The sequence below is a fragment of the Carettochelys insculpta genome, chromosome 2 (assembly GCF_033958435.1).
Source record: "Carettochelys insculpta isolate YL-2023 chromosome 2, ASM3395843v1, whole genome shotgun sequence".
Taxonomy (NCBI): Eukaryota; Metazoa; Chordata; order Testudines; family Carettochelyidae; genus Carettochelys; species Carettochelys insculpta.
The window spans coordinates 90,421,502-90,445,242 of NC_134138.1; the positions used below are offsets into that span (position 1 = coordinate 90,421,502).

The 23,741-nt window shown below is 39.7% G+C and overlaps 1 protein-coding gene across 3 annotated transcripts in view; it reads left to right on the forward strand.

Annotated features, from left to right (window-relative positions):
• The window catches only part of ROCK1 (Rho associated coiled-coil containing protein kinase 1), a 177,726-nt gene that overhangs the window by 56,175 nt on the left and 97,810 nt on the right, over nt 1-23,741 (forward strand). For all 3 annotated transcript variants that reach the window (XR_012644448.1, XM_074987345.1, XM_074987346.1), the window contains exons 4-10: nt 1,485-1,622; nt 3,139-3,314; nt 6,179-6,263; nt 9,986-10,130; nt 16,141-16,279; nt 19,192-19,283; nt 22,464-22,623. Coding sequence is in view for 2 of the 3 variants with exons in the window: in XM_074987345.1 (XP_074843446.1) it covers nt 1,485-1,622; nt 3,139-3,314; nt 6,179-6,263; nt 9,986-10,130; nt 16,141-16,279; nt 19,192-19,283; nt 22,464-22,623 (935 nt within the window). In the remaining variant the exon portion in view is untranslated. The remainder of the gene's footprint in view (nt 1-1,484; nt 1,623-3,138; nt 3,315-6,178; nt 6,264-9,985; nt 10,131-16,140; nt 16,280-19,191; nt 19,284-22,463; nt 22,624-23,741) is intronic.

Consider the following 23,741-nt stretch of genomic DNA (forward strand, 5'->3'; position numbering starts at 1 on the left):
TCCGTGCCCCCCAACCTCCACTGTGCATCCAGGGTACAAATGTAACCCTGGTGGAACTTTTTCACCTTGGCCCACGCCTACTGCAGGGTGCAGGCAGAGTGGCTGTGGTCTGCCAGGGCTACAATGATGTGGGCGTAGCCCTGGGAATTGTGGCGCTTTGCTCTAGGGTCCAGCAGGACAGTCTCGTTGGCCCAGAGGGACAGCAGGTCCCAGAGCTTGGGGTGAACCAGGATGGGACCTGCTTCCTAGTGCTCCGGGATGGATCCTGAGACCCTTCTCCGGCATCCTGGGAGGGGTCTTGGTTAGCCTGTGCCATTTGTTCAAGTGCAGGGAGTGGCTTCTGGGGCGTATGCTGGAAGTGTGCTGCGAGCCTGCTGCCATGCCTCCAGCTTCTTTCATGGGGTTTCCTGGGCTCCTGATGCCTTTAAGAGTGGCTGGAGCCACAGGCTATGGAGCTGTGCTTGTGGTGGGGAGGCTGCTTTCCGGCTCTAGCTAGCTGGCACCATGGAGGTCCCCTCTGTTGACAAAAGGGGCCCTAGAGTGTCTGCACAGCTGTTTTCTCGACAGAGGCACTTATTGGGGAGAGGTATAATGCTGCTGGCGGATGTGCCGGCTTTTGTCGAAAAACTCCTGACAAAGCCTGTTTGCATGTAGACCCTCTTCTGGTTTTTCCAACAAAAGCCCGGTTTTGCTGGAAAAACCCTTTTGTGTAGAAGTAACCATAGTAATTTTGCATGTGGTGAGTGAGTAATAATCCTTACTCATACTGAATCATTGAGTTGAATAGCTGATAGAAATATAAAATAAGGAAAATGTGCTCTTTAACATATTGATTTTCTTTTCATATTATTTAACAAATATTTAGCCTTTTGTTAAAAATAAATGTAAATTACAGCACAATTATTGAGTGCATAGATTTTTTATAATAGTCTTACCAACTGTTTTATTCTGGTTTTCATATTGTAGTTAGAAAATGCAATTCTTTGCCATGTAGAGCAACCATTCCGAGGCAGAGTGCTGAAATTTGACCTTTTAACCTCTATGTACGGTCCAAGTGCCGGTGATACTTCTTAAGGTCACTAATAGTTCTCCCTGCAACAGCTTCATTAATAAATAAATTAAATTGCAGAGGTTTACTGTTTCGGTGGTGGTTGGTAGCATTAGCTGGTCTTTAGTTAATCTACAGGTGGCATGGCTTTGAGCGAGCTCCTGGCTGCATGGGGGGAGAAGGGGTGAGGCTGATCTCCTACCTCGTGTGCCAATGAAAATCTGTTCGCGTGCCACTCCTGGCACCTCTGTTGGGGTTTGCTGACCCCTGACGTAGAACAATAGAATAATTATTTTTATCAAAGAACAGTGGAAAAATAGCATAAAATTGATTGTTAAAATGGGCAATGCGGAAAAAATATTGCATTAAATATTTTAGCTGATTATCAATATGAAAAGTTAATCTGTTTTTCTATATCTTAATTTTATCTTCAAAGGTGAGGCATAAATCATCAAGGAAAGTGTACGCTATGAAACTTCTGAGCAAGTTTGAGATGATAAAGAGATCTGATTCTGCATTCTTTTGGGAGGAAAGGGATATTATGGCTTTTGCTAATAGCCCATGGGTTGTTCAGGTATGGTGATACTACAGTTAATATTTTTTGATTATGGTAAAATGATTTTGTGTTATTGCTGGATAAATCACAATGCAACTGAATAACCATATTTTTGATTTCTAGCTTTTTCCTAAGTTGCTTACAAAACTCCCTTTTTCATCTAAGTTGAAATATTTTGTTAGAGGAACCCACTGAGAATTTGAAAGCTGCAAAAACCAGAATTGTAGGTGCCATAATTCTTTTAAAAATAAACTAAATAGATTTGTTTTGCATTGATAAATGGTAAAATAATTTTGGTAAAATTGTTGTGCCTCCTTCACATGAATTCTTTGTGTCACCCCAGTACACGAGACCACTATTGAAGTAAAACATACAAGTAGTTGGACAAATGGTATATCTATGTGTTCTCTGTCTTTGGTAAATGAGATTGAATTCAAAATTGAAAATGAGTTGTAAGAAGCCATAACTGGGCAATGAGTTACCATAGATTTCTAGTGCTAAATGCACCTTAGACTATGTAATTTAAAGTATATTATTATTATTATTTTTACAAGCCTTCTTTAAAATATAAGGACTTGCAAATACTCGCACATATGCTAACTTGATCTGTGGTACGACTGTTAATTTTAAGAGTGGTGCCTCTGTCTTTGTTGGGTTATGGTTTAAATGACCAGACTTTCAGGATCAAGCTCATGTAAGCCATATTTACCTTTATTTTGAAAATCATGTTAGTGTTTTTCTAGGCAATGATTAGCTGGAATGATGCTTGCATTGTTTCCAAACAGTGGGTAAATTTAAGTGCCATTAATTTCCTGGTACTATTTATTTTGAGCAGATCTATGCCAACAGATAAAGTGGACTTTTTACCTACTTTTCAGACTTGGAGTTGATAGAAAATTGATAAATTTTCAGTAGTAAATTAATTAGCTAGGGTTATCCGAGCACTGTGGAAAATTCAGAAAAATTAAATACCTTTCATTCACAGTTTATGCATTATTGGTAGGGATATCTACTCTTCTGGATTGCTTGATGCACTGGTTGGAAGATAACCAGTTCACAGCTGTAGGCAATAAATTAATTTAATAAGATCCTAAACAAAACTATCTAAAAAATACATAGGCACTTAAGGAAAAATCTGCAGGCAGCGATCTTAGATAAAGTATTTTCCTTTTTTTATGTATTTGTAAACTAATTAGCAGTTAATTGATGGAAGCTTGTTGCTCAGTTATATAGGTGTGTATAGCTTGAGGGTGAACTCACTGTTAATTGACCCAGATTCTCTCTAACAGTGTCCCCTTTAAACAAATGTTTAGTGGCATACATGTATAGAAGATAGCAGAAATATTGCCCCCTTGTCGTATGGGGAATTCAGGATGACAAAAACTGCTGGAATGGCTCTAGTAATTCTGCTAATCTTCAAGTGTTACAATATTTGCAGAGAAAAAATTTTGAATTAAAATGATACACAAAAATTTCAAGCTTTTATATTTATGTACTGAATATTCAGTTACTTATTTTTGTTTTGCTTTTATAGTTATTTTATGCATTCCAAGATGACCGTTACCTTTACATGGTGATGGAATATATGCCTGGTGGGGACCTTGTGAATTTAATGAGCAACTATGATGTTCCTGAGAAATGGGCAAGATTTTATACTGCTGAAGTTGTTCTTGCGTTGGATGCAATTCATTCAATGGGCTATATTCACAGGTGCATATATAATTGCTAAAGTTAAGCTAGATCACTGACAATTTTATGTCTTTATAGAATTACTTAATCTGCTTTAAAATTGTTGCTGATATTATTGCATGGTTATTCCTCCTAGGTACATTCAAAAATTTTTAGTGGGAGAAAATGCAAATAGTAGACAATAACCTTGTAGGCTAAGATATTTTCAATAAATTGACAGTACAGGTTGAACCTCTCTAGTCTGGCACCCGCAGGACCTGACCCATGCCAAATGAGAGAATTTGCTGTGTGTGTGTCTGTGTGTGCACGTGTGCATGTATGCATGAATATCATCTAGCAACATTGCCAACACTTCCACTGCTTACTGGGCTCTTAAAAAACATTTAGCGGTAAATTACAGCACAGAACACAGAATCAGGACTGTGGCTGTGAACAAATGTCGTGGGATCATGGGAAACTTGGCCACACCCAGGATAAGTGATCGTGTGGTGACTAAAATCATGCCAAATTTTTGATATTGCCAGACTAGAGTGTGCCAGACTATTTTACTCTCTGCGTGAGTGTGAGATTCCTAAGATTTGGAGATAGAAGCAAACTAAAATGGGCCTAATGAACTATGAGAAACAAAACAAAAAATGGATCTAGTAAACTATGCCAAGCCTCGTGACTACAAATTTTTAGTTTGGTGAAGAGAGCACGTGATTTAGTATCTGGATAATAATATTTGGTAGTTTCCACTAGTAGGTGCTCTTAGTTAGTTATGCAGAGATCCAAAACAAACAAATAAATAATTTTGAAATAAAAGCTGTTCTATATATCTGATTTAAATTTAACTTGCTTTTGTCTCCAGAGATAGGAGAAGGAGGGACTAATATGAGAGCAATAGAGAGAGAAAGTAGGTTTATTAGTAAATAAAGTAGCTCTTTCAGCCTCTTACTGATTAAGTAACACTGAAAGAGCAAATTAGGGAAAGGAAGAGTATTACATGCATGCAACTACAACCGTCATTTTTCAGTTCCTTAGACATGTATTTCTGTTTGTCTGCTTAGTTGGGCCACAGGAACAAAAAAACTAAAAGGTACCACACTTCCATTCATAGTTTCCATCTCTACTTTTTATCCATACCTTTTTATTTGGAATAGTACAGTGCCTAAGTATGATGCAACAATTTTAACTAATTTTCTACTCTTCCCCCCTCGCCCCCCCCCCCCCCCCGCTTGGAGAAATTAGTTGTGATTAGCTAATTATAGAAATAAAAAATGGCTACATAATCAATGAGAGGCTTATCTTAGTAAACTAGCAAATCTGCAGATATTTGCCTTATACCTTGTGGATGTGGATACAAATTGTGTATCACCATGGGACACACACTCTCTCTCTCTCTCTCTCTCTCTCTCTCTCTCTCTCTCTCTCTATATATATATATATATATATATATATATATATATATATATATATATATATAATATATACATACACACACACATTTCATTTTGTTATTATAAATAGTAGAATGTTATATAGTTCTAATTTACTATAGTTAGTTAAAATATATAGTTGAAATAAAACCTCAAAACTACTAAACAAAGGAACATCAGAGTATTTGCTTTAGTTGAAAAGAAAGTTATAAATACAAATTTTTTGCTGTATAATAAAACAGTATACATCAATCAAATTATTTTGAATTAAGTATGAAAAGTGCATCTATGGTGAGGGATCCAAAATACTTTGAATACTTTTAAGAATCTCTTTTCCACAGTTGAAATAATGATGTCTGTGGTAGAACACAGTAGTTATTTTGTGGTTGGCTTTTGTGTAAAGATTTTTTGTTTTCAATTTTATTAATTCGGAATTGAAAAATAACTGCTCCAACTGAAATAGAAGGGTAATTTTAATTTTGGACAAAGTGAATATCCAAATTACAGTTTGGCCAGGTGATCAGTATTAATACGTTAGTGAAAAGAACCACTGCAAGAGTCATATGTTGGTAGGATAAATATTATACATAATTTATAATTAACCAATCAAACATAATCAAAACCAATTCTCCTTATATAAAAGTGTGTGTGTTGCCAAAGTCAGAAGGAAAGTTAAACCACTGAAGAAGCAGGTAACAGCATTCATAGGAATGCTATTTAGGCTACAGATTTTTTATTAAAATAGACACTCTTCTTCTGGATATGTTTATTTAAATTTCAGAATGGAATAGAGACGAGAGAAAGTGGGAAAAGCAATCTTCCTGTTCCAAAAAATCAACAAAAAATGGGCTGAAAACTCTTTTAGATAACCCTTTGGGCGTAATTAATTTGAAAGTTCTTCAGGTGCCTGTCCATATATATTCCATTAGTGATGTGCATGTTCCTCATACACTTAAGTTCAAAATCATTTGGCCAGCTCTGCCATCTGGGTCCTGTGTGTCTTATACCTCCAATTGAAGATGTTAAAGCTGAGGCATCCCCAGCTTTCCCATGGTTACTTCTCACCACCTGTGGCTGCAAGCTGGAGTGTGTAGCACCCAGGCTTCTCCACGTGCAAATTATATTTTCTTTGTTATGTAAATAATTGTAGTGAGATTAATCCAGTGAAGAAGAACTTTTTCATAAGGGAGGAATTGAGGACCTTGAGTGTGAAGAACAATACCCAGGTTCTTGAACTAAACCTACATCTACTGGGTCTCAGTTCACTGCCTGAAAGAGAAGACCATCCTTATCGATATTGAAAATTTTTGGGGTAATGTGACTGTTTGAAAAATTGGAGTGGGGCAAAAGGAACACTTGCATTTTTTTTAAAAATGTCTTCCTGCCATATCATAAGAGAGAAAGAATTCTCCCTCTCATTTTTTGTAAGTGCAACTAATTTGTCAAGTTATGTTTAATATTTTTCAGAGATGTGAAGCCTGATAATATGCTGCTGGATAAAGCTGGTCATTTAAAACTAGCAGATTTTGGTACTTGTATGAAGATGAATAAGGTTGGTATATTTAAACCTTGAATCTAGCACTGGTATTTGAGGGGAACATCCCCTGATATTGTTCTTTGGAATGCCATCTGCTGTTGATTGACTTTTTTCGGTACAGGCTGCAACTCCCTGGGCTAGCACCCTTGGGACCAGACCATTCCTAAATGAGGGAATTTGCCAGAGCAGGGGTTGTCAAACCCTCTATCTGCCACTTCTGTTCCCGGCGGGCACCCTGCTGCTGGCCCGAGCCAGGCTGCCTGCTGGGCTGCTCCGGCCCCAGCTCTCAGCCCTGTTGCAGACTTCCCTTGGCTCCCAGCCCTCCTGCAGCCGTCATGGCTCTGGCTCCCAGCCCTACAGTGGGTGCCACAGCCCCAGCTCACAGCCCTGTTGTGATAGCCACGGCAATGCTGGGGGCCAGGGCTGCTGCAGCAGGTGTGGCAGAACTGCAAGCGACGATGCTGCTGCTTGGTCACGATTGCTGATTCTTGGCCCCAGTGGCGGCTCCCCAGCCACAGCGGCAGCTCCCTGGTTGATGTGGGGCAACTGGTGCTGGGCCACTGTTCCCAGCTAGCCAGACTTTCTGATCCAGCAGCAGCTGTGGTCTGATGTTGCTGGGTCAGAAAATACTGGATTTCAGATGTTCATCCTGTACTTAGCACAGTAGTGTTTGAGTCCCTCATGCATATTAACAAAGTTAGCGTCAAACATCCCTGTGAATTAAAGAAAAATTGTATCAGTTTTACATGTGGGGTTTTGAAGCACTAAGACATGGTTTCCCAGACGGGGGCGGGGCATGAAGAAATTGCAGGGGGGCATGAGGCAACCCACCTTCCCCCCTAGTCATTCCCAACACCCTAAGAAAAAGCTGGCTCTTGGTTCCAGCTTTCAGACCCTGCCATTTCACGTGGGTGACCTGGCATAGCCGCTATAAAAAGCAGGCAGCTGGCAAAGGCTCACGTAGAGCTAGCTGCTTCCTGCAAAGGTGAATGAGTGTGGGTTGTCGGGGAAGAGGAGAATGGAGTTAGATGAGGGGCTGGCGGTGTGTGGCTTTGGGGGAGGGGAGGAGCTCAGGCAGGTAGCTGGGGTGGTTGTCCAACAGTAAAAAAGAGGTGAGGGGGGGCGTGAGGTTTTCTCAAAAATCAAAAGAGGGGCATGATGCCGAAAAGTTTGGGAACCACTGCACTAAAGATTAAGTGCATTTCAGTCACATTGGAATTCTGTGGTAGAGACATAAGAAGAAACTAAGTGTCTCGGTATTTGCCCTTAGTCATCAGAAAATCTCCTATTATCTAGATATGTACATATACAGTGTGTACCGTGGAAAATTAATTGTTGAATTGTGCACCATGGTTTTAGTACCAAGAGAACAAATGACATTTGTTGCCTCTATTTACTATTGGTTAAAAGGAGACTGCTAAAAATACTGACAGTCTCATTAGCTATTATCAAATGGGAGAGTTCATTTAAAAAAAACTCCCAAGAATTTGGGAAAAAGGACTCATCATTCTCAAAATGCTGTTTTTTCAAGTGTGAGTGAGTGTGTAAAATTCCTTTGTTGTAGGTTCATGTTTTTTCTTTCCCTTCCTGCCTCTGCTTCTCTCTTGGACCTAGACTTGCAGAGTGGGCTTCTTGTTTCATCTGCTTGTGTTGACTTAAGTTACTTAGCAGTGGAAAAAAGTGGAAAATAGAAGTAAGAATTTGAATCGTCAGTCCTTACCCCCTCAAGAAGACAATACTCTTAATATTATTGTTCCTTGTATAAGGATGAGAAGGGGAGGAGTCCCCATCCTCCTAAGTTCTTGAAAACTTTTCCCCCCTCACCCCCACTTCTGAATGATTTACTCCCCCTCAAGGGTGACAGCCTCTGACTACGTTACTTGCCCTAGGGAATTTGCTAATCTTAAATTACCCTGACAGATGTTAAAATGAGAGTTACTGTACACATTGTGGATAATGGCAGGGCAGACAAAACATATAATAAATTAGGAAAATTGTTGGCAGACTTTGACTTCTGCTGAACACTACATGTATTTAGAAACACATTTTACACTATGGAGCTGATTCAGTGTCCATAGAAGCCTTTACATAAACGTTAAGTGGAACAAGTATCAAGCTGAGTGGCAATATTCCTACTGATCGTTTTTAAAAAGTTGCTTGTGATTGTCCTGTAGCAGCCTCACCACATATTGAAAAGAAAATCTTAGTTCTGTTGCAGTCTTTTCAGTATAAAGAATCAGCTTATCGATGGACTTGTCACAAAAACAGTGCAATGAGAAACATGAAAAAGAGCTCTTGTTAATTTGGTGGAAGGATTTGTGTCTGATAATGTGCCACTCAGTGCTCGGAAGAATCAAACACCATATTGTTTTTAGAAGAAACTGAGGTCATGGCAGTGTCTCAATGGTTGCATATTATCTCCTTCATGTCTTTGATGGTTATGTTACTGTGGTAAAAAAAACTGTGAGCTGAAGCAATTTGTGTGTCATTTGTCTTTGATGAAACAATCCGTATTCAAAGTTGCTGTACCCTTTATGTGCTTATATGCCATACCTCCATTTAGCCAAAGTGTTTATGTTGAGCAACCAGGTGAAAGAAATCTCAGAGTTATTCAATTTTAATATATCCTTGTGAGGCCATAAAATAATAAATTATTTCCAATGCATATTTACAAGCATTATGAAGAATATGCTGTTCTGTCAGACAGTATTGCATACATGAACATATGCTTGGAATATAAACTTGAAATAGGTGATTCTTACTAGGTCACATGTAATAGATACAGAAAACCTGTAAAGTCTTTTTGGGAACACATGAATGAAGAACTGTGCTTAGTTGCTTTACAATAAAGAAATGGCACTAAGAACTTCTGCAAATAAAGCCAGACTTAGGCAGTGTGTGCAGGCAGGTCATGATTACCTGAGTGTCTTCAGTGGGGGCATCGTAGACATGAATTTGGCTCTATTTGTTAAACTTATTTATGTTTAGACTTGGAACAGTTAGGTACTGATGAATTATGATGAAAAAATCTGTTGTTCTTAATTTTATTTTAGTTGCAAGTGACAAAAAAGACCTCTTACCCCAGTAAAGGGACTCCAGCATATACTGGGATTGCAGAGGCAGTTCAGTGTCTGGAATGCACTTGGTTTCACTCTAAAGAAATTGCATTTACAATACTGGGTTATAATTGGATATGTTAAAGAAAAAGTAGTTATAAGCAACAGTTTTCCACTATGAAATTTCCTGTGCAGATCTCTACGCATAGCATGCCCTGTCATGTGGAGCCTAGAATCATTTCAAAACTGTATGATCAAAAAGGAGAAGCCCATGGATCCAGACCATGAATCCAGTTTTCTAAATCATAGCTAACAGACTACCCCCCAATTTGTCAGTTCTTTCTCCACTGGCACAAGCAGACTTGAAATCTTCCTTCCAGCCCTTATGTGGTTTGTCTACTTGGGATTTCAAGTTTTAATTTAATTTATTATTTTGTGTGGATTTTTTTCAGAGCTATTTAAAAGTTGTTAAATAACATTAAAATATATTTTTGCAGATCTGGAGTTCTGTGCTGCATTTAAAAATATATTTTTAGAATGATAAAATGCTCATTCAGACCAATATTTTTAGTCTCCATAGTTAAGGAAAGGAATATTCATCTAGATGATAAATAGTCCCTTCAAATACCATGTAATTCACACTCTAAATATTTGAGCTTTACATTTTTGTTTTCTTTGTAGGAAGGTATGGTACGATGTGATACAGCTGTTGGAACACCAGATTATATTTCTCCTGAAGTGTTAAAATCCCAAGGTGGTGATGGTTACTATGGACGAGAATGTGATTGGTGGTCAGTTGGGGTCTTTTTGTACGAAATGCTTGTTGGTAAGTAACACGATCATCAATGTTTTATGACTTCCCTTACTATTTGAATTTGTCAGAATCACATGATGTTTCTCAGATACTTCAGTTCAGAATTATTCTGCCTTCCAGATTGCCTGTGACTGAAGTATTTAGAAAAAGTGCTCATGCTGTACTGAGGCATCAGCAATATTGTTACTAATGGGCTTTTGCATGTTAGTTGTGTTAATTTTCTTATTAAGTTTAAGGTACTGTAGGTAGAATTCCTTCCTTCCAGTGTATTTTTATTCCTCTTACTAGATACTGATAAAGTTTCCCTGCCAGATATAGTTTATCATGAGTTCTGGGGTTTGTGTGGGTTTTTTAGGGGAGGAACAAGAGGGGGTTGTGGAATGCATTGAGTGTCAAGTATGCTCAAAGATGTTTGCAAGGAAGCCTAATTCTGATATTCCTATAAGATCTCAATTCACTTTCCCTTACATTTCAGATGAAAATAAGAATTATTTGCTGTATCAATGTACTTGTATATTATTTGGAAATGGAAATACAAAAATTTGAGCACGCTGCACTTAATATAAGTGAGCCCAGTGCTGCTGATTCCTTCTTTGGTTATGACTATGTGATCACTTTTTAATAGGGCAAACAAATGAATACATTCATTAGCTCTTACTGTTGGCAAGCATACGCTCATGAATGTGCAGCTCATCACAAAAAGAGGGGAAGAAAAAATCCAAGTGCCCCCTTGTTAAAATAGTAACAGAGAGTAAGCCGTGCTAGTCTATACAATATCAAAACAAAAAGCAGTCAAGTAGCACTTTAAAGACTAGCAAAATAGTTTATTAGGTGAGCTTTCGTGGGACAGACCCACTTCTTCAGACCATAGCCAGACCAGAACAGACTCAATATTTAAGACACAGAGAACCAAAAACAGTAAGCAAGGAGGACAAATCAGAAAAAGATAATCAAGGTGAGCAAATCAGAGGGTGGGGGGCGGAGGTCAAGAATTAGATTGAGCCAAGTATGCAGACAAGCCCCTATAGTGACTCAGAAAGTTCCCATCACGATTTAAATCATGTGTTAATGTGCCGAATTTGAATATAAAAGTCAGCTCGTCCACTTCTCTTTCCAAAATGGTGTGATAACTCCTCTTCATTAACACACGTAGCTTTAGGTCACTGACAGAATGCCCCATTCCATTAAAATGTTGACTAACTGGTTTGTGGATCTGGAGTGTTTTGATGTCTGTTTTGTGCCCGTTGACCCTTTGTCTAAGGGAGTTAGAAGTCTGTCCAATATACAAAGCATCTGGGCATCGTTGGCACATGATGGCATATATGATGTTATTAGAGGAGCATGAGAAAGTGCCCGTGATTCTGTGAGTAACGTAGTTAGGTCCAGTGATGGTATTTCCAGAGAAGATATGTGGACAAAGCTGGCAGCGGGCTTTGTTGCAGGGAAAGGTTCCAGGACTGGTGTTCCTGGGGTATAGACTGTGGCTGTTAGTGAGGGTCCTCATGACGTTGGGAGGTTGTCTGTAGGAGAGAACAGGCATGTCACCCAGAGCCTTCTGGAGAGTAGCATCCTGATTAAGAATAGGTTGTAGGTCTTTAATAATTCGTTGCAGTGGTCTGAGTTGGGGGCTGTAGGTGATGACCAGTGGTGTTCTGTTCTTGGCTTTTTTGGGCCGATCTTGGAGTAGCTGGTCTCTGGGTAATTGTCTGGCCCTGCTGATTTGTTTTTTTACTTCTCCTGGTGGGTAATTCAGGTTTATGAATATTTGGTAAAGTTCTTGTAGTTTTTGATCTCTGTCAGTTGGATCAGAGCAAATGCGATTGTACCTAACAGCTTGACTGTAAACAATGGATCTAGTCACGTGTGCAGGATGGAAACTAGAAGGGTGTAGCTAAGTATAGCGATCAGTAGGTTTTCGGTACAGTGTGGTACTGATCAGGCCATCCTTGATTAGTACTGTAATGTCCAGGAAATGTATCTCTTGCATGTTGTAATCGAGGCATAAGTTGATGGTGGGGTGTAGATTGTTAAAGTCTCTGTGGAATTCTAGAACCTCTGTACCATGGGTCCAAATCATAAAGATGTCATCAATGTATCTTAAGTAGAGGAGTGGTAATAGGGGACAAGAGCTGAGGAATCATTGTTCCAGGACAGCCATAAATATATTAGCATATTGTGGGGCCATGCGGGTGCCCATAGCAGTTCCACTAATCTGAAGGTATAAATTGTCCCCAAAACGGAAATGACTGTGTGTGAGAACAAAGTTACAGAGGTCAGACACCAGATTGGCTGTGGTGGCATCTGGGATGGTGTTCCTGATTGCTTGTAATCCGTCTTTATGTGGAATACTAGTGTACAGAGCCTCTACATCCATTGTGGCAAGGATGGCGTTATCAGGAACTTTTCCGATTGTTTTGTAATTTCCTCAGGAAGTCGGTGGTATCTCGGATATAGCTGGGAGCGTTGGTGGCACAGGGTTTGAGGAGGGAGTCCACGTAACTGGATAGTCCGGTGGTAAGGGTGCCAGTACCTGAAATGATAGGGCGTCCAGGGTTTCCAGGTTTGTGGATTTTGGGAAGTAAATAGAATAATCCAGGCTGCGTCTCAGATGGTGTGTCTGAGTTAATGAGGTCCCGAGCAGCAGCAGGGAATTCCTTCAGTAGTTGTTGTAATTCCCTTTGGAATTCCAAAGTGGGATCAGCAGACAGAGGTCTTGAGTAGAGGATACTCTAAAACATATAAGACTGCTCTCTTGAAGTCTTATTGAACAGTAACCACCTTAATAAGCCTGTTTGAGTTGAATGAAATTAATCAGTACAAAATGCCCTTTTCAATAAATAGGATGCTTATACTAATAAGACTTAATTTATTGTGGTTAATGATGTACCTAACTCAACAACATCTGAGTATATTTATTTAATACAATTATATTTCAGTCATGTTGCCTATAATAGATTGTAGCAGTAGCCACGCATCAAAACTACTACTTAAACCCACACCAAGCAAATAATTGGCCAAATAAATTAACCATAAGTCATTGCAGGATCAGTTTAACGCGGTCACTGGTGGATTAAGAGAGAGAATTCCAAAGTCAAGGATCCAACAGCAGGAATTGACCATACTTTAAATATTATTTAGAGCAGTTTACAAAAGGTGCTGTGTTGACAGTGGTGAACAACAGTGCAGTGTGTTAGAAACCATCCTGGAAGCAAAACATGTTTCATGACAGACTTCCTGGCATCATATCATATATATATCTATAGATATATATACGCACGCGCACGCGCGCGCGCACACACCTGGAGGAAGTGACTTCAAGCGGTCCTCACAGCAGGACCTCTTGTAATCCACACACCTATGTGTGATTGAGCTGTCCCATGTAGTGGTACCTAGACCACTTCACAAAGACTAAGAGTCCTCTACAGCCTAAGCTGAGAGCCAGCAGGCCTTTGGCTCAAACTTCAGAGGTGCCTGCCCTAAGCTCCAGAGGTCCCAGTGTCAAGCCTATCACCATCCCAGAATTTTGTTTAATCTAACCTGCCCCAGGCCCTTAAAAAGCCCCATCAAGGATTGAGCTCACAACCCTGGTTTTGCAAAGCTAATGCTCAAACCACTAAGCTATTCTCTCGCTCCTGACTGCTTTCAGACATAAAGATGAATGAATAACACCCTGCTTGCAAGGATGGTAGTTTTATTTAGTGGTGTGTTGTGGCTGGCTGTGCTGAGAGATGATGTACTCCAATCTGGTGCACAGCTGGTTTTATTTTGTGTCAGGACTGTCTACTTATATACGGGGCTCATAAGTTGAACTGCAGAAGTAAACTTGTGGAGTTCCATATCAGTCAACCAAACCTCTTCCTATCGCAAAAGATGGTTACATACATGATTGGTTCAGAGTGGCTGCAAAAGCTGGAGCCACAGGAAGCCCTAAAATTAAGGGCTATCATGCAGGTATTTTCTGTAGAGCAGGAGCTCCAGCTGTACTGCCTGACCCTCAAACATTGCAGAATAGCCCTTGCAAAGCTGTGAGGGTGGAGCCACATGGAGAAGTCCCTCATCTCACTGTAGGGAAAGTGAGTGTGTGGAGATGATTGATTGGGTCTGGTGGGTTAGGGTCTGGTTACATCAAACTAAGGTTTGTTGCCTGACTCGTCAGAAGCAGAAGAGCTGACTGGCTACTAAATTGAGTGTTCTGCCACCAGGGGGAACTATTGTACAATTTGTCCAGAATTGCAGGCATCTGGGTGGGGGCGAGAGGCAAGAAGGGAGAAGAAAGGACCTCTTGTAGCTGAAACTGCATGATGGCCCAGATAAGGCTTTCATTTTTTGAATACTTGCTTGTGTCCATTCCATGCTAGGTGTTCATGTGACACCTGCATAGTCGCTGGAGATTGTTTCCGCCTCCGTGGCATCAGTAGGACTGGCACTACTGCCATCTTAGCCCCAAGCACATGTACTGCTATAAGGAGTACTGCTGAATTTGCATCCTTCCAGTTCCTTCTTACCCCCGACGGTTGTTTGGATCAACCTTGTTTCTCTTGCAAGGCTTTCCCTGTGGTTTGTACTTTGTAGTCTGTTCTATATTGTTTTTGTTGTTTAGTGGTTTTACTTATCAGTTAGTATTAGTGTGAATAGTGCTCCTAGTCATCAAGGGATGTTTCCCCAGGTCCCAAGCTTCAAGCCATTTACATTCTGTAGCAAGCCCATGAGTCACTGGATTTGAGCTGTCAAAAATGTCACAAGGGAAGTGCAAGGTCTGCAGGGGCTTCAGACTGTGCATTGAGAGAGACAGAAACATTGGTCTGAAGGCTTTGCTCCTGAAGGCAGCCCTCAGACTGTCTGCAGAGATATCACCCTGAATCGGCTCTGAGAAGTTTGACCTCTATGCTTTTCTTGCCAAGAGAGGCAATTAAGGAGCAGCTGATACAGTGAGACACGTACCACGCCACTCGTCCTGCCCAGAGCCACGGTCAGCTCTGTGACTTCACTTAAGGCACTAAACTTAATCTGGGACCCTCTTCTGACCCCTGAGATGGGTTGTGGCACCGGATTTGCTGTCCCTCCCAGTACTGCTTACCCCCCGAGCCCTTTGCCAGACAGGGTTTCTGGGACTAGAGATTTCAAATGGTGGTAAATTTAATCCTGGAAGTGACTGTGGTGGCTCTTCCAAGAGGAAAGCCCTCCATGGAGATGCCACAGCAGTCCCCACTGTGGCACTATTCACTGATTCCCTGGCCCCACCTGGAGGTATAAATAGCCATGATCTCAGAAGGAAAATTCTTCAGTCTCTGCGTGGGAATCCATTACCTTGCTGAAAAAAGTACCCAACTTACGCAGCGGACTTGAGTACAGGCCCCACAGCTGGTGCTTGGCTACTTGATCATTGGCCAGTGAAGTGGCAATTTTGGAATTTAGGCTGCCTAGGGCATTTACTTTACTGGTAAGTTTGGAAATACTTATGTGAATACCAACCAAGGTCTAAAATAAATATGCACCAGAAATAGAAACTTGCATCGTGTGCGTCGGTTACCAAGCTTTTAAGACAGTTGTGTGCTTATGGAACTCAAATTAGGGGGCTGTTGGTAGATATTTTTGTTGCAGTTTTAAACAGAAGAATGTATGCACCTTTAGCTGAGGATAGCCCAGTATTTCTTAAACTATGTTCTGCAGAGCACTGTTCTGTGAACAACTAGCAGATGTGCTGCAAACATCTGACTTCTTTATATCATACAATGAAGGTATATATTTTCTGTTAAAACCAGATAAAATGTTACTACTTCTTTGCTATGATGCCTGATTAAATTACTTAATTTTGTTTTTGCTGTATGTGTGGCCTTTTTTTGGTGGTGTGAGATTTTGATCTGACAACAGGTTTGTTTTTTTCTTTTTTTGAAGAAAGTTTTCATAGGTGTTCTGCATAAAAATATTGTTTGGTGTTTTGTGGTCTCAAAGTGTAATACTTTCCAGTTCTTTTCATATTTACTTTATATTGAAATGTTTAATTTTATGTTTGTGTCTTCAGGTGATACACCTTTTTATGCAGATTCCTTGGTTGGAACATATAGTAAGATTATGAACCATAAGAACTCTCTTACCTTCCCTGATGATAATGATATCTCTAAAGATGCAAAAAACCTTATATGTGCATTCCTAACTGACAGGTAAAATAACTCATTTTCATTCCAAATTTAAAATAAGTTTTTGTTAATGTCATTTTCTTCTGTTGTGACCAGCAGAAAAAAAGGTGTATACATGATTTTCTAGTGGTATTCTAAACTGTTGAATGCTATTGGAAACACTCGTTGTTTACACCTGTATGTTATATATGTTGCCACATAAACACTGTCTCAGTAGTGAGGCCAGCTGTACCTTCTGTCCATTTTCTTGTTTCTTTGAGAGCATCTCCCTCAGGTTTACTCAATTTCCATTGTTTTACTTTCTCTCCTTCTACCTTCTCTGCCCCTTTTTTCCTTTCTGGGGCTGCAATCTCAGAACTTCTCCTCTTATTTTCCAGGAAACCTCAAGGTTACTGTGTGAACTCCATCTGCATATTTCTCCCATTGGTCTAATTAGGTTTCAGGCATCTGCACTTCCTTCATTTGAGAAGCTGTGACTAGTCGTATCGATAAAAGCCTTAAACTATTTCTAGTTATTAGTTGGACTAAAACATGACAGAAAAATATTTTAAAATAATAAACAACCTGCATATTTAGTCTCACCTCATCTTATGGTATGCTGCATAAGTCTCTTCCTCGAAGTTAAAAGAATCCTACTCACATTCTCAGTGTGTCCGTCTGATTCCCCAAATAAGGGCAATGGAACCAGAGAACTGTACTTGTTTGCGAGCACCTCGAATGATATTCCATTCTCATCCATTGGGTTTGCAAATAAAAATAGATTTCAAAATCAGTTTGGTATTTGTATTTTAACATCACATTTTTATACATGAGGTTTTCTTTTATCATAGGAACTTCTGAATTGTTTATTTGATGCAGCATGTGTTAGGTTGTTAAATGGATGTTGCTTGATTTTAGAGTAAATCACAAGCATACATAAGAACTAAAGCATAGATGGGAAATTTAGTACTTTAAATTCCATAAAAAGATGATATAGGAAAGTTAATTCTGACCATTCCAAATTTAGTTTTTCCTCTTTGGATTTTTCAGAGCATGGAATTAAATATTTTTCAGGTTCCAACACTGAGCAAATAGCTGAGTGAGTGGATGGCAAGAGAACTTATTAGATTATTATAAGGGTAACCAATTTTATTTTATGGTAGGCTGATGGACTATCAAAAACCTAATTGTAATAATAAGTTTTAATTTTAGAGTGAACATTTTTTGTGAAATACCAGTGTTAGGTTTTATCTTTGATTTTAGTTTGGCTATAGTATTATCTGCTTCTCTTCCTTCCATTTCATGTTTCTCAATCTCATTTTTTTCCATTTTCTTTCCTTCTCAGTCCTTTTCCTGTCCCTGTTTTTATTGCTTTCTTTTTTACATGCCTTTTTCATTTTCTTTTGCACTGTAGCCAAGTAGTAGGGTTCTGCATATGGAAATGCTACATAAGAAAGTTGTCTGGGTCATATGGAGCAGTTTTATTGATAGATACTGGTTGGTTCTGTTCTCTCTCACACTGGGTGAATGCAGTCAGCGAATACAGTAGACCCCTGAGTTACACATAGGTTGCGTTCCTAGGAAACCATGTGTAATTCAAATTTTGTGCAAGTCGAGAGGAGTTGGGAACCAGATGGCAGAGCTGGGAAACTGACTAGGACTGGCTGGTTCCCAGCTTCCCTCCCATCACGATTTTGACTCTCATCAACGTAAGGAATGCGTAAGTCAAAATTGTGTATGTGAGGGGTCTACTGTATTGTTTGTATTGTATAAAATGTGGACAAGAAATAGTGGTGCTGATTCTCCCTACACAGCAAATGAAACTGTCTTTTTTGGAATTTCTGATTTTTCAGTAGTGGAAGGGAGTAGACAATTGGATCTAGTTTCTTAAATTAGAAAGATGCTTCCTTTGCTATGAATTTGATAGTATAGGGCCTTGTCTTATGTTTAAAAGTTTTATCGATGTAACCAAAAATGTGAATTTAAATGAATACAGTTATATCAGTATGACATCTCCTTTAGGTATTCTAATTAAATGTAGAATAAGAATGGAGTTGCTTGGTGACGTGATTTGTTTGCTTTCGTTATGTCATCTATGACTGTGGCACTTTTGGTTTAAGCTTAACAAAAATACCATTTATACCTAATGAGTGTGCATATGTGTGTTTGGGTAGGTGGAGGGGAAACAAATGTTATACATCAAACCCTGTGCAGATACAAAATTGGCATTCATATCTACATCTACAAAAATGAATAGCAGATTTGCAGGCCTCTAGTTATGCAGATGTGGTGTCAGTATAACTGATAAAATTCTATGTCTATGTCTACACTTGCATTTCTCTTTTGGAAGAGGAATACAAATGAGGGAAATCAAAAATGCAAATGAGGTTCTGATTTACATATCATGTTTCGTTTATATTATCTCTTTTTGGAAGAGATTCTTTGGAAAGAAAAAATGTAGTGTAGATGGGTCTGTTTTGAAAACAAAACCCCATCTTCGAAAGACCCCTTCTTCCTATTTTGTTTCAGGAAGAAGGGATCTATCGAAGATGGAGTTTGTTTTTGAAAGAGACATGTCTACACTGCTTTTTTTTAGTTTCTAAGAATCTCTTCTGAAAAGAGATTATGCAAATGAAGCATGATATGTAAATCAGTGCCTTATTTGGATTTTCAATTTTCCTCATTTGCATTCCTCCTTCGAAAGAGGAATGCAAATGTAGACACAGCCTATGATAGACAAGGTCTAAGACCAGATTGTATTCTGGGATGGAGGGAAGAAACCTTATGTTGTGCTGATATAAGGCATTCCATGTCACCATTTCAGAGCAGCTGGAGCTTTTATATTGCCCTGAGTTGACAGGTATAATCTCTCACCTCTAAAGACTAGGGCATTTGAACCCACTCTTGTTAAATGAAAGGAAAAATCTTACCTGGTATCTTTTTACATGTCTTTGCAGGGAAGTGAGGTTAGGACGAAATGGTGTAGAAGAAATCAAACGACACCTCTTCTTCAAAAATGATCAGTGGGCTTGGGAAACTCTTAGAGACAGTAAGTAGTTCTTTGTACAGAAGCAGTAATAGGCCGTGTCTATACTAGCCCCAAACTTCGAAATGCCATCTAAATGGCCATTTCGAAGTTTACTAATGAAGTGCTGAAATACATATTCAGTGCCTCATTAGCATGCGGGTGTCTGCGGCACTTTGAAATTGATGCGGCTCGTCCCAACGGGGCTCCTTTTCGAAAGGACACCGCCTACTTCGAAGTCCCCTTATTCCCATCTGCTCACAGGAATAAGGGGACTTCGAAGTAGGCGGGGTCCTTTCTAAAAGGAGCCTCGTTGGGACGAGCCGCGTGGTGGCGAGGCACATCAATTTCGAAGTGCCACAGCCGCCCGCATGCTAATGAGGCGTTGAATATGTATTTCAGCGCTTCATTAGTAAACTTCAAAATGGCCCTGTACATGGCCATTTCGAAGTTTGGGGCTAGTGTAGACATAGCCATAGTTTCTTATTTATGTGGTATATCAGTAAACGGGCTGTCACCTGTCCTAAATGGAGGCTTTTTTCCCCTCTTTAAATAGTGAATTGATATAATCAGCATTTTGTTCTATGCTGCACTCACATACTTCTGTTTAGATTTCCAACACAGTTCAGGATTTTCTTCAGCCTATTTTCTTTTTGCAAATGCTGAGACCAGATCAGTTTCTCAGTACTATATTGTCTTCTTGCTTGTTTGCTTCCTGGCGTGAGCCCTAGAAAGCGTATTAACAATGTGTTCCAGGAACTATGTGTTTTAAGTACAGTGTTTTGTCCTGAGAAGGTCTTTTCTTGGGTCGTGATGCAGAGGAATCAGCTGGTAAATTCTTGCTAACTATGTCTCAATTTGTAGCTGGAGGCCAAGTTTTCATTATAGGGTCTCTCAACTCTGCCATTCTTTTTTCCACCAGTCTAAAAAAGCTACTTCAGTTTGACCTTTAGAACACAGTATATAGCTTGTTTATGTAGGTTTATGCCTGTGAGCAAAGTGCTGTGGTTCATTTATCTATACAGCTTAATTCAGGATAAAATCTCTTAATATTTATTTTTAGTAAATATTATTTAGATATTTTTTATAAACTGAATTCACAAGGTCAAAAAAGTCATGTATAAAGTAAGAACTGTTGCAGTACCCTTTTCAGAGTGGATGGTATGAGGTCATGCTCATTGAGTCCAGGGGGGGAGATTTTTATAGAACAGGGTAATGTCTGATAATATTCTGTGTTCTTTGAGTATATGCCAATATGGATCTCTTTGTAGGTGTGCATAAACCTCATATGTCCAAGACTGGATTCTGTTGCAGAGCAATGTCCATTAGAACTGTGAATGTGGTCTGAGCTGCCTCATGTTCTGGTGCAAAAGCATAAAGCAGTAGTGGAAAACCTCATTCAGCCCATTGGGGTTCTACATGTAGGCCCCCAGACCTCTTGGCTGCCTCATCCCCCATGCACTTCTTGCACACCGCAGCGCTACACTTACCTGTAACTCTGTTTTTTATAACTTTCATATTCTGCTGTACTAGATTTGCCTAGGACTTTGCTTTACTGAGTTGACGGGACCAAAGTGTTCAGCCTGTCACCCTCTCGTTATAGCCAGGTACTTTAAAAGTCAGGCCATCTCATCAAGGTGAATTTCAAAGTGGATACACAGACTCTCATTATGTTACCAGTTGGCTGCAAGGCAATGATGTAAAGTAACCCCTTGATTTCTGTCCGACTTTTTTTTTGCTTGGAATTAGATGATAGAACAGTACTACGATCACTATTCAAGTGGTTCAGCTGGAACTCTTCTTTCCCACTTTCCTGGCAGGAATCCATACTGACCCAGATTTGAAAAAGAAAGCAAGGTTATTTACTCTGCAGTACCTGTGGTGGTTTAAAATGTTTTTGGCAGTGTGAATCTCATGACCTTTGGGAGCTCCCCTTCCACTGCTGGTTTTTGGTGTCTTTAGTTACTACAGTGAATGAGTTGCAAGGGAACTCAGGGAGGGATAGCTGACCCACCCTTCATTCCCTTATCTGCATATGTGCAGATTTTTCCCCCTTCCTATGGATTTTGCTATTTAGAAGACTTTGCACACATATGCATGCTTACAGTGGGATCTGCAGTGAGTGATTACAACTTCTTGAGGAATCCAAATTACTGAAGGATGAGTAACCATTCTTTCCTTCCTGTGGGTGCAAATTGTTCCCCATTGGTAGGCTGTCATTTGGAAGACCAAAGAAAGAATGATTATAAGGCATGAGAGTAGCTACATCTCCGTGTTATACAAACAATTACAAAAATGTCTAACTTTGATCTGAACCCAAAATGCCTTATTCTTTTAAGAATGGCAACGATGTAAGTACATGTGATGAACATATCTGAATGCAAAAATTGCTTGACGAAAGCCAACCCAGTTCTTCAGATTTATTGAAAAATTTGTTTGGTATCTTAACCTCTTGGAGAATTGAGGGCTAGATTTTTTTTTTTCACTGCCCCAGAATTTAGATCCATTCAAGCAGTTGGCAATACACTGAATTTTTCTTGTACTCAAACAGACTTTATACCAATTAGTGACTGAGCAATACATGGTCTTATCAAGCTGCCTTCTGTCTCTGTATGCCCTGACAGGTCTGCTGAGTCGGGCAGGATTGTTAGTGCGGGAACCAAATATGCTTGCTTTGCTCTAGCTAAGAGCTCAGCAACACCAACAGACTTAGCTGGTCAAATATGACTTTTTTGCCTCTCTGACACTTCCAGAGGGGCACAAAGGAGCCAGAACACAAAATAGAATCTGATACTAAGAACTTCGTGATTCTTCACTGGACTTACCTTCAGTGTTGTTGTTTAATTCCTCTCGACTTTTCATGCTGCCCATTGTTAACTTGATTGATCTAAGTTGAAACCCTGATCCAATGTATTATGCAGCACAAAGGTAAACTGCTGTCCCTGCACAGTGTCCCACTGAGTTTGCATTGCCCCATACACTGTAGGAGCAGGACCTAGCTTTGCTCACTGTCGCATCTAGCCACCTAGTGACACACACAAATCCCGAAATGTCAAATCATAACAATTTTTAATTATTTTAAACAGTCAACTCTGACTCCTGTAACAGGAGGGACAATCCAAATATTAATCGTAATATTTATATTTATTTGTCAATCAGCTGCTGTCATTTGAGTGGCATGATGGTAATTTTATTTTGTTGTAGCTGTAGCACCAGTAGTTCCTGATTTAAGCAGCGATATTGACACTAGCAACTTTGATGATTTGGAAGAAGACAAGGGAGAAGAAGAGACATTCCCTATACCAAAAGCATTTGTTGGCAACCAGCTACCTTTTGTAGGATTTACATATTACACCAACCATTGGTAAGTATGGAGAAAACAAAGTGATCTTGTGTACTGTCACTAAGTTTTGTGTTTTTGATTCTTATCTATATGTTTTTGTGTGTGTACACATAAGCAAACTTTCTTTCTTGTGCACACTGTATATTAGGTAATAGGCTATTTAAAACTGAAAAATATTTGTGATATTTACATGAGATTATCACTAAAGGGCATTAATTTTTTTAAAAGTTACAGAAATTTTGTAATGGGGTCAGTGTTACTGATTATGAATTAACCATGCATATAGTGGCACAACAGTAATTGGACTTAAATATGTACTAAGGATGCACTATCTGGAATCCCATACAAAAAGTTAGAGAGTACTTTGTGCGTGTGTCTGTGAGGCCAGAAGGATGAGGTGAAAGCCAAGTGCAGCCCACACTCACTTTTATGTCCACGATGATGTTCCTGAACTTCGCTGTGGAATTTCTTTTAGCTCAGTTTCTGACGAATAGCTATCTGATTAAATTTAAAAGACTTCCCATGGCTGCTAGAAAAGATAAGGAATTTTCTCATTCCTGTTTGTCTGTTGTGAAGGTAGTGCTTCTGCTATTCCGCTCTGCCCCTTAGCCTCTTTTTGTCTTTTAAAGTTCTTCCAAACAGTAGCATGAAATTGATGTGGTTTTTATAATTTGCACTGCTATACATAAGGCTTTACAGTTCAAAGGGCATGCATTGCTGCTCATATGATTGTTATTGTTCAGTAATGTAGGTGGAGTTAGTAGCAACATGGATAAAGGTTGTCCAGAATCCTTCCATTATAAGACCATGGTTTTCAGTTGTTTTTAACTAGGGCTCCATTTCTGTCACAGAAGTCATGAAAGTCACAGATTCCATGGCTTCTGCTGACCTCTGTGTCTTCAGCAGGACCAGTGTGCCTGACCGCAGGACTGACAGAGCAGCTGGCTCTGGGGACAACTACCTCTGGCTCCTGCTGGAGTGGTTTTGCAACCAGCTACATGGGCAGTCCCTTAGCCAGACACCCTAGTTGCTGTTGGAGCAGCGTGGGCCCCAAGGCTAGCTGCATTGGTCATGGCTTGGGGAGTGCTAAGCAGCTAGTCTGAAGGACTCCCCAAGCACTAATGGAGATGCACTTTACC